The following is a 12513-nucleotide window of genomic DNA, read 5'->3' on the forward strand; positions in this document are numbered from 1 at the left end:
AATTATGTTTTCATTTTAGAATGATTACAAATGATAGCATGAAATCATAAATGTTTATTTTGAAAAACTTAAATCCAGTAACATCTACTTATACTTATTATTTTTACTCTATTATGGCCATGTCTGATTAACATTACACAGGTTGCAATCACAATACAAATGCAGCTCATGTTATCACATCAAATATCATAAAACTGGCCATTACAACACTCGTCCATTACAAATTGTTTTCTAGTAGGCCAGTAATTTTTGTAAAACGCAATCACATTTGGGTTATAATACATTAAATATGTATACATGTGTATATTATTACTACTTACAAAGTCTTAAATTTTAGTTATTTTTCTGAAAACATAGGACACTAAATACAGAAATATAGATAACCAATGATCTCTACTACCCACAATTGTTATAAAGTTTGTATTCACTTTTTGTACATTGCATGCTAAGTCTTGTCCAATTATGCATGTGGAGGATGTAAAACAATTTTCTTTTATGTTTCATAAATGCATTTTGAAATAACAAAAAATTATAAATTACTATACCATTATCACAGAATTCTACTGTAATTTATCAGCCTTATTTAATTAAACTGTGTTTCAATGTAAATTTTTTTTCAATTTCCATTTCACCTTACCAGTATGAAGTGATGTACATAAACAAGTATTTCCAAAAATGAGAGATGGAAAGGGTCCACTGTGTGTGACTTGCTAAATATAGTGATATCTCAGTAAATAGAAAAATAGGAAATTCTTATCTTATATTCTAGTTTTTCAATATGAATAATTTAACCTCCTATTCTGTAAGAAACTATAGTTTGTAACTGGACTTCAACACATCTAATGTGAACCAAAGCTTCATTCACTATACCACATGACATAAATTGATATTAATAAATCTTTTTATAATATTTACTTCTAAGTTAAAAAGCTAATTTATGTATAATACTAAAATTTGAATTACAAACTACAAGCCAAAACCAAACTTATTGCCATACATTTGTAAAACAGTAATATTTCAATAACATTTTGAATGCAAGTCTACAAATGCAATGACGTGCCCTCTGACTGCTTCCTGTAGCTATAGGGTTAACTGTTGAATTATGTGTTGCTACTTAAATGTTATAACATTAGAAACTGTGTGTGTGCCTAATAATAGTAAAATAATATAATGGCATACTACTATTTAATCATAACCAGCATTAGAAGTGGTATTTTCGATAACAGACAGTATAAATGCTACATTTAATAATAATAACAAAATGAATGATATTGCTCTAGGAATTATAACTATTGATTATCTTGAATGTTATTCTTAATTTTTCATCAGGCATGAAAAACTAAAGATCTCTCTTTTTTATTCTCATTTTTTCATCAGGCATGAAAAACTAAAGATCTCTCTTTTTTATTCTCATATCTTCAACAAGAAAACTAATAATTGTGGCACCTTAACTCTGAAATAAGTTTTTCAATCTCTGTGGAAATGAGTATTCACTTTACCTTAATTCAGAAATAACAGACTTTAACTTTCACAAAGGATAATAATAACACTATCTTAATTCTAAATTAATTTATTTCTTAAACCTCTAAGAAAGACAGCAATGATATTATCTCAATCCCAAAATAATTAGCTTCTTCAATCACTAAGGAAGATGGTAATAATGATACCTTAATTTTGAAATAATTTCTTCAATCTCAAAAGCAGTTAGAAATGATTTTATCTTAATTCTAAAATAATTAATTCCTCTTACCTCTAAGGAAGAAAACAATAAATTTACCTTTCTTCTAAAATAATTTCTTCAGCCACTAAGAAAGACAGTAATTATGTCAATACTAAGTCTATAATTTTGTACAAATTAGGAATTCAGGTTACTCATAATGACAGACTAGAATGTAAAATAAGAACCTCGTATCTTTTTATTTCACTGGGATACAGCTTATGTACTGAATCAAACATGGTGGCCCTATTAACTCTTTCCATTTTTTGAAACAGTCCCATATATACTCTTACTACAGTACATAACATGTGAATAACCAATCAACAGCTTAGAATATCCCCAGAGTTGTTTTCCCTACTATTTTAATCTTTAAAAAGGTTTTCACATTCTTTTGATTCAAGTTCTCAAGGAGGTAGGTAGTGTCTTTAATCTGCTCAATTTTTTATCTTTCATAAAATATCAAAAACCTTAGTTATTAAACTTAATAAATTATAGTGGAATTCTATGGTATCAGTGTAGTTATTTATGATTTTTTTGGTTATTCAACTGTATATGTAAAAACCTAAAAATAATTTTTTGTTTGATATCCTCTATGTGTAAAACTTCAAAAGGCTTAGCAACTTATGTTCAACAACAACTGAGTATAAAGAGTATGGCAAGAACAGATATTTGTTTGGTTTATTTCTTGATTTATTGTTCTATATCTTAAAAAATAAGTTTAATAATTTATTTCTAAATAGTAATAATCTATATGCATATATAAAATGTGTAATAATTGAAATGTGATTGTATATTACAAGAAACTAGTCCACTAAAACAGCCAAGACAGAAGAATACTAAAGGTCAGTTTTATATTACTGGATACATAACCTAAGTGCACATGTATTGCATCAATGTAAGCTATGTTAGGTAGGCATGACAAGAAGGTCAATATAATAATAAATAATAAATATATATGTTCATAAGTAGCATTATGAGACCCAAGCCACTTACACTAAACATTTGTATTTTCATCTTGTAATATCTAATCATTCTAGCATGGTAGAAAGCACAATTTATTTTCATTTTTTTTAAATGATAGTTACAAGGTTGGTTAAGTGAAAGATCCCACATAGTTAGGGTATAGAAAATAAAATGTAAAGTCTTACTGAAAACAACATTTGAAATGTATTTAGGAGGTTTTAGAGATGACGCAAATAATATCTGCAATTTTTTGGATGAAGAATAGCTTTTTTAATCATAACATGGAATCACTTTGCACTCAAAATAGTAATGAAACAGGCTCAATTTTCATTAGCAAATCTTTAGTAAAAGTATTTCATTAAAAAAATCTGATCTTTCATGTACAAAATACTTGTAATCTTTACTAAAAGTCTACCACATTTTGTGAAGATACACACTGTATCAAAAGTTATAGTGCAAATGTGCAGACATACACATGTATATTATACTGAGCCCATTGTGCAAATGTGTAGATAAACTTGTGTATATTATACCAAGCCCATTGTGAAAGGGTTAATTATTTAAGTTTCATTCACACTAACAACCAAAGTCTCTATGTCATACACCTGCTTCATCAGGAATCTCTTCTCTCAGATCTATTCAAAACCCTAGTATCAGGTTCGTCTTAACACTAGTTTAAAGTTTTCAATATTTAATGATAAGCAGTTACTTAGCTTTAAAGTTCTACTAAATATTAGTATCAAAAAACCTCATGGACCAAAGCTTAAGTGCATGTAAAACTGTTTCACATCCTATTCTTTAAATATAGCAACTGCAGTGTTAGAAAATCCTATGCTTTGTCTTTGAAACATTAAATTTGTTTTACACAGTAAAATATACATTCAGTTACCCACAGAGCTACATATGAAAAAGTTTTAAAATTAAAATTTTCTTTAATTTACTGAACATTTATTTCCAATAGATACCTTCATAAACTGAGAGTTTTCTTTTTGCAGTCATACCATCTACTTGATAGACTCACAAAATACCAGCCTTGTAAAAACCCCTATCTAAAATTTGCATGAAAACACATAAATTTGTGAGATTGCATAATTGCCTGTTGTGCACTTTAACTCTCTACCAATATGAATATGCACCTCCTTGTACAAATCCTCTCCACATTTACATACCTTGACAAGGCAATAAAAAAAAAGGGCATTGGGAAGTGGCCTGGATTAGTGGAAATTTGTACAAAGGTATCTGTCAAAAATGTTTCCAATTAAAGTAAATGTTAGCTTCCAATATGATAATTTATCTCAACACACAGAGGGATAAAATTCCATGTCAGGGTGGTGGAAGGACTGGTGCAACAATAATCCACCTTTCAAAATCAACTAAAGGAGGTGCAATGAATGATGGCAAGAGATCCATAGGGGTACAACTGTGAGAAGCTACATCTCATCCAGGGTATATTCTACACCTGCATATAGAAACAGAAGAAAAGCCTGAATTGTGTCACAAGAGCTAGCAGAATAGGTACATAGCTGTTTGAGTACTCACAAACAAGCTGCCAGACATCCAATGAGTATAGTTAGGTTGTATGTCATTTGGAGTATACTCTACCATCAGTTTCTATTAATCAAAACCAGCTATGGAAGAAGGGCACTGTCTCTCTACCATCAGATCTACAAGGTTCCACACCAGTTGAAAAAGGAAATCATTGTATTGACCACATTTAGTATGGATACTTATATAACCACTACTTGATCATCACTGGACACCTGTTATGGGAGTAGAATTTGTGAGCAATACATCACACTTACAGGTTCTCTATATCATCTACCGTATCACCTGAAACGGAGTTCTTGCCCTTGCAGGAATAAGAAATATGAAGGACAAATACTAAATATAGAGAAGCATGGTACAGAGTTAGTGTTGTGTCCAAATTAAACTTAGATTGCAATGAATTTGCACAGGAAAGATCTGGAGAAAATGTATGGATCCCTATCAGTCTCACTGTCCATAAATGTTCATTACTGGCAACAATGCAATGGCTGACCATGAAATCCTATAGTTAAAAGTCTGCAAGTACAAGTCAGAGTTTGTTTTTCATTTGGTTTATTTTCAATTTCACGCAAAGCTACTTCGAGGGCTATCTATGCTAACCATCCCTAATTTAGCAGTGTAAGACTAGAGGGAAGGCAGCTAGTCATCACTTCCCACTGCCAACTCTTGGGCTACTCTTTTACCAACGAATAGTGGGATTGACCGTCACATTATAATGCCCCTACAGCTGAAAGGGCAAGCATGTTTGGTGTGATGGGGATTCAAACCAGCAACCCTCAGATTACACAGTCAAACACTTTAACCCATCTGGCCATGCCAGGTTGCTAGTCAGAGAAGTGGACAGAAATACAACTCTGGTGCTAGCTTTTTCATAACAGACCAAAGAATGAGTAAAGTCTGGATGAAACTTGGATGTTATACAGAATTACCATGAGTTAAAAAAATAGCAGAAAAACAACAGTGGTCTCTCAGAACACTCCACCTCACAGTGGCCACTTACAGATCCAGAGCAGATGTTATGAGTACTTTTCATTATCCCTGCTTGAAGTGACATTTTGGGCAAGTACACTTTGGAGGCTACATTAGCCATTTAAAGGGATCCTATAGTGAGTGTGAGATAAAAAGTATGTTCATTCACTTGTCAAAACACAAATAATGGATTGAAGAATGGTAATGAGCAGAAAGCTAAATCTTAATAAAGATGAAACAGCTTGAAGATGCAAATAGTGAATGATGAAAATGTATGGGATAATACATATGTTAATCCAAAGAGAAGGGTGAGAGAAATTGGGAGGAGAGGAAACTCAAGAGAGAAACTATATAATTATTTACATCCAAACAGGCCTATGACATATGAGCTGGCAGATCCAAGCCATAATAGGAAAAGGATAGAGACCTCTAGTAGAGGATGAGTCTGAAAGATCCAAAGAACAGTAAAGGGAAAAATAACTGGATAAAGAAAGTGATGAAAGGTTGAGCAGTCTGAACAGGACAAGAGAGTCTGTCCAGATCAGAAAGAACATCAAGAAGAGAAACAGAAGAAGGGGATAGTGGAGAAAGGAGTGGGAACAGTTGCTTATCAAGAAATGAGAGAAAGAAAGACTGGCCCAAAATGAAGGTAAGAGCAGGAATGAGAAAGTATGAGGAAATAAGAAATAGAAAGTGTGGGTCAGAAGATAATTAATAAATGAAAGAGGGCAGAAAAGAACCAGAGAATAATTTATATGGAATGGCAGAAATTGGTGGAAAAGCCACACGAAAATCCAGTACTGAAGAGAGATACAATTCAAGGAAGAAATACTTATAAAGGAGAAGGAATGCATTATAATGCAAAGAAGTTGATGGGAAAATGATAATAGTAAGACCTAAGTGATACATTGGCATACAGAAATGGTAAAAGGGTGGAAAATGGGTCAATTACATCATACACAAAGATAAATGTATATCCCATTAAAAAAAAAAAGAGTGATGTTTGAGGATGGATCAGAAGGGATAGAATGTCAGGAAGAGAAAGCCAGGTTTAAGACAGAAGGAAATGAAGTAACAGAAACTATGAATGGGATTGCATATAAGAAGCTATCAAAAGGACCCTGCAAAGGATGTCCACAAATAAACCAAGCATCTGAGGAAGGAGGTGGAAAGAAAGACAGGCCTAACGAAAAAGATGGGACCAGACTTGACTGAGAGCCTAGAGAGCCAGGAATGAGATACAAAAGACCAGAAGAGAGAAAGGGTAGCAATTATGGGTGTGGCAAAGGCAACATAAAAAGGAGTAACAAGAAGGAAACAGAAGACTAGCAGGTGAAGAGCCATTCCACAGAAGGACAGTCATGTTGAGAAGACAGCCTGCAATAAAGTGCAGTGTGCCTAGAATATGACAGGTTACGAAATTCAACTGAATGGAATAACCCCAAATTGTCAGAACAGTACTTTCTGTGTACATATTAAGAAGTAATGAAAGAAAATTAAACATTATTTACTATGAGTACATGTTAATGAATATGTAGCTACTGCTAAAGATTGACCATGTGTGAAATGTTATGGAGTAATTGAGAATGTATAAGCCTTAACTTTTAATTATATATGAAGGAGTAATTAACCAGATGTAATCATTATAATCCATGTGTACATGTTCACAAGTAATGAACTATAACAAAACATTATTATCGATGTGTTATACATCAAGATGTAATAAAAAAGATCTAAATATTAACTTCCATGTGTATATGTTAAGAAGTAAATAAGTGACAAAACGATAAACATCACGTGGACATATAAAATATTAATGAACCAAATCTATGCATCATTTTTAAATATTATCTCCTACATGTACATGTTATGGGGTAAGGAAATGTCTAAATGTACATATTAACCCTCTAGGCCTTGGCATCATTTACTGAACATATCACAAGGTTTTAGCAACTTACATTCACAATTTTATAAAACTACTTTTTGTTTTTGTGATATCAATTTGTATAGAATACACTCACAGCTAATAATCCATATTTTAATAGGTTATAAGTTTAAGTTCTTAATTCTATAAGCCAATGTTTTCAAACATTCCAAATTTCCCCTAATGAGAGAAATGCAACATTTTCTCCACACATCTTGTCTTCTCTATTTTTTCCACCACACTTTGGAAGAATAATAAAATAAATGTAAATTTCTTATTGTCAACTCATCAGTGTTCAGATAAACCACAATTTTTATAACTTTCAATTTTGTTTGGTTCCAGAGCTATCAATAGAAAATTCAGACCCTGTGCACACCTGTCACATTCTCTCTTTCAGGACATGTTAACAGTTCTCTCTTATGTTTAATTATATATATTACATATAACCAATAGAAAGTCAAGATTTTCATCTATCAAATGACATATTGCTGAACAGATGATAGTCAGTTCACTCAAAATGATCCAGTGAGAAACTTAATGACTAGCTTGGATGAATTTGTAACAGTTCTCATCTCATGGTTAGAATGCCAGATAAACTGTTAGATGTAAGAGAAATTATCTACTTTTTGCATGTTATTGTTCTATGTTATATAGTGCACTATTGAATTAAATAAAAATCCTTTGATGTATTACCATCAATAGTATAAAAGTAGGGTTAAATATCATTGACTGTCAACAGTAAAAAAGACATTGGTAAGTTGCAAAAATAAAAAATAGGGATCTCTTTAAATTAGTTGAGATTAGATTAGGAAAAATAAATATTAATATGAAAAAAATGTTTCACAAGGCATGCATGCAAACAGCTCATGGGTAATGTAATTTAATAGTGTATGTACACCTTATAATGACAAAAAATAGTAGTTAGACACAGTTCAAATGACAATAAAATAATAAAATTTAAGGATAAACAAATGTAAACTTTTACAAGTTTAAAACTACTTGGGATAAACAAATGTAATTTCATGCTGCAATTGAAAGTCATTCCAAAGAGAAGAAAGGGTAATTTAGATTTTTTAGAAGTTACAATGTAGGTCAAACTGAACAACCTTGTATAGAATTATAGTAGTGAAAATAACAAATAAAATATAGTGTTACTAAAACAAACATCTGAAATGTATTTAGAATGTATTAGAGATTACACAAATGAAATTTAAATTTTTGAGATGAATAAAAGCATTTTTAATATTAACATCAAAATCACCTTGCACATGTATACTCAAATACTGAATATATTCACAGTGCAATATTTTTTTCAGTTTATTTAAAACATTTCAATAAAAAATGACTTTCTTTGTGAAAGACAATGTTTACTGAAAGACTACCAAATTTTGTGAAGATATACTACATTCAAAATTAGTAGTATCAAATCTATAAAGAATTTTAAACAAGCACAAAGAAATCACGATTGGTCAAATCGACTGAACCCATGTTGAGAGAGTTAGCCTCCTCACATCAGGCAAATCAAAGTCTGAATGTCACAACTTTTTACAGAATTACATTCAAAATACAATAAAACTACTTTATAATCATCGTATACAAATAAACTTGGCATTAAAATGTAGTTAATATATCAAATTTTAATATTATTTAAGTTGTATATTCTTAGGTTTATTTAAAAAATATTTAAAAGATTTTTCAATCTCCCTTGGTATGAGAACAAAGGTTTACACTATAGGTCTTGCCTCTAATTTATTTACTGTTCCTAAAAGTACAAAATTTAACATAGACCACTCATTCTATTAGGTTGAGGAATAATTCGTGAGCGTTTTTAAATAATTTCATTCAAGCATTACATGCAAGACTATACAATACTTCAATGCATGAACACATTACACCCAAAATATTTATTATGATACTTTATTTCATGTAATACCTAGGTATATAGTATGCATTGTTGTAAACGAAATTGCAAGAAATTAAATGCCAAAAGCAGATGGTGTCGAAAATGCTCGATTTTGTCCACTTGACATTCCATTTAATGAGCTGAAAATGAAAGCAAAAATTAAAGACATATGAAAATCAAACACACCATCTATTAGAGCAAAAAATTATCTACCAAATGACATGAAATATTTTGCGAAAGAGTTTCATTTATGAATATATTTTTTAACTTGAAAAAACGCTCACGAATTATTCCTCAACCCAATAATACAGATATTACTCAGGTAAAGGATGTCTTTATAGCCTCCAACCTTAATTGTTTACAGAGACAAATAAGAAAATCAGACCTGCTTGACACGACCATATATCACATTCTCTCTTTTGCACATTGACAAATGTTCTCTGACATTTAACACAACATTATTTATAGCAAATGGAAAGCCAAAGTTTTAATCAACCAAATAATGTATTATATTACATTGCTTTTTTTATACAGAGAATTCTCTATTTAACTTACAGTTTGAACTTTCTTCCCAAAGGAAATGTGCTGACAAGCTTAAATGAAGTTTTAGCAGTTCTTATCATATAGTTAGAAAGTAAGAAACATTATGATAGTTAAAGACATTGCCTGCTATTATTCCTTGATTTTAATACATTCTTTAATTAAATAAAAAATGTACTTAATATGATAGTACCATTAATAAAAAAAGTAGGCTTAAGTTTCGTTGACAATCAACAGCAGAAAGAAAAAAGATGACAACCCAGGTATTATTTTTTTGTCATGTCTATTCTTTATTATTATAAAAAAAATTTAAAACTTGTTAGATCAGATAAGGTAAAGAAAAATAACTTAATATTAATAATATTTCATGAAACATGCTCGATTTGTTCATGCATAACATAATTTGGTAGCACAATGTAAGCTACACATTTGCCAAACGATTTAGAGCTCGTGTGGCAGGATTATTAGTCAGCACAGTCAGAAGTAATAAAACAATGAAATAAAGCATAACTGTTACAAAGTTTAAGATATTTAGGATAAATATGAGATTTCCTATCATAATTTACAGTCATTCTGTAAAAATAAACCACTGAAGGAGAAATTAACTATACCTTAACAGAACTTCTAGATATTACCTGTTATGGTACAGCAGATATGAAATGAAACAAAACAGAAGTGGAGTTAAACTCAAAGGAAATTCTGAGCACAGAACTAACTGGTAAAGTAAAAAAACACTATGCAGGGTGAGCAGAAAAAAAAATCAAGATATTCATTAGGTAGAGAAGTATTTTTGTAAAGTGGGTGGTAAAAGCATTGAAAAATCGTTCTCTTCAATGTAAAGCCTGAAAAAAAAAACTGTAAATGAAATGAGTGGAAGGGACAACAGAGGGTCCTGACTATATAAGGGCACCACCATATAATGAAGGATGGCTGGATGTCTTTCACAGAGATAGAACTTCAGCAGAAATGGTGATAAATTGTTCTGTTTGAGGAATCCCTTCGTCACTCACCTTAACAGAAACAGATTTCATAATTTGTGAACTCAATCAAAATGAAATTTGACAGTTGAGAAAAAATTGCAAATCTCAGCAAACATGAACATGTCTTGACATGGTTGTGCTTAGGAAATGACTGAGGATTTTTACACACAAATATATAGGGAAGATTTGTGGAAGATGTGTAGCATTCCTACTGATGGAGGGTTTAGACGTATGATACATCATAATGTAGTTGTACAAATTCGTGTATCTTGACAAGAATTTTAGGCAAGAGTTTTCACAAAGTTGGTGGCATACAAATCTCTCATGCAGGTAGCTCAACTACATGAGGAAAACAGCTTTCTGTATATGAAGGTAGGTATGTATCAGAAATACATTTCAGCTTAACCTTCTTGCTATAAGCATTTTGTTCTGTGTATGTCATGAGTTATATTCAGAATTTAATTAAACTACTTATTATGATAAAAGAAGAAACTTGGTATAAAAGCAATGCTAATAACTTCAACATTTTATTAAAAGGTAATTTTTAAAAAATCTTGAATCTCACCAAGTATAAAAATTGACATTTGCTCTCTAGTTATCACCTTTCTGTAATTTATTTACTATCCCTCTGAGAAGTACAAAATGTAATTTCAATTAGTCATTATAATATTGTCTTTACACAGACAAAACATAATTGTTATAGTTTTCAACCTTATTTGGTTACAGAGCCATAAAAGCTCTTCATAAGGTATGCTCGTGAAGAACTCATGAGTAGGCTATGCATTCTTTGATTTGATAAGGTAATGTAACCTACAACTTCGCTAAATGATTTTCAAGTGTGACTTAAATATTAGTTAGACATGGTTCTAAAAGGAAAAACAACAATAAAATGCAAGTATAAACACATGTATACTGTACAAGTTTTAATTTATTAGGATAACAAATGCAGTTTCCTGTTATAAATTGAAGTCATTCTTGAAATAAACAAAATATTTTTCTTTTTTTTTGTGATTATGAGGTCAGCCAAGTTTACCAATCTCATACAAAGTTAGGGTAGAAAAAATAAAAAAGTATAAAGTTTTTACTAAAAAAAAGTGAATTTAGAATGTTTTAGCAATTATTCAAATGAAACTTAGACTATACATTCATGAAGAAATGTTTTGTAAAAATAATCCATTAAAAATTATTTACTTTTTGTCTTCAAATGACTCTCAATGCCTACTGAAAGCTTGTAAACTTTAAGATACACAAGACATATTAGAAGTTATAGTGCAGAAACTCTAAAAGACAATTTGGTGTAAATTTTTAATTCAAATTGACAGTCTGTGAAAGTTAAAATAAAACTAACCTGATAATAGCAGCCCATTTCTATTTATCTTTATTTGGCTGAGCAATTCATCAAATGAAACCTCTTAATGAAAGTAATTTGAAGAAATGCAAACTCAATTTTAAAACATAATATCTCACCATTTTCCACACTTGCCATTCTGTGGAGAAGAGGAAGCCATATTAAGCACTGTGGTCCTGGATCTGACATCAAGATGTGAAGAAAGTCATTAACTGTGACTTTGGACTGGATGAAGTAGATAAAATTTATCTATTAATCTGCAGAGTAAACTGACAAACAACATATAATGTACAGTTTAAAATATTTTACCAAAATCTAAAATCATGTTGGCTAAACTAGAGTTTTTAGAAAAACCGAAGCTATGAACCATAAATAAAATTCAAACAAAATATATTTTAATAATTGCTATATCTTTGTTGCCTCTTAAAATTTCTTGTCGAAGAACAGTGTAAGTAACAGGCACCATCATGCCATTAACAAGAAAAAAGTTATTTTTTTAATTATTATTTTTCTACATGTTATACAAAATTATTCTGCCTACACCTCTCTCTCTCTCTTGCACAAACTATTATCTACTATTGAATCAGATCAATAACATCTTTCTTTCTCAAAGAACTAGTTTAT

General features: G+C 30.7%; 1 protein-coding gene across 8 annotated transcripts in view; it reads right to left on the minus strand.

Moving 5' to 3' along the window:
• Positions 1 to 12513, minus strand: part of LOC143235463 (dystrobrevin beta-like) — a 73029-nt gene that overhangs the window by 34561 nt on the left and 25955 nt on the right. For all 8 annotated transcript variants that reach the window (XM_076473663.1, XM_076473662.1, XM_076473661.1 and 5 more), the window contains one exon: positions 12009 to 12114. In XM_076473663.1, the coding sequence (XP_076329778.1) occupies positions 12009 to 12114 (106 nt within the window). The remainder of the gene's footprint in view (positions 1 to 12008; positions 12115 to 12513) is intronic.

The sequence above is a fragment of the Tachypleus tridentatus genome, chromosome 12, assembly GCF_004210375.1.
Source record: "Tachypleus tridentatus isolate NWPU-2018 chromosome 12, ASM421037v1, whole genome shotgun sequence".
Taxonomy (NCBI): domain Eukaryota; kingdom Metazoa; phylum Arthropoda; class Merostomata; order Xiphosura; family Limulidae; genus Tachypleus; species Tachypleus tridentatus.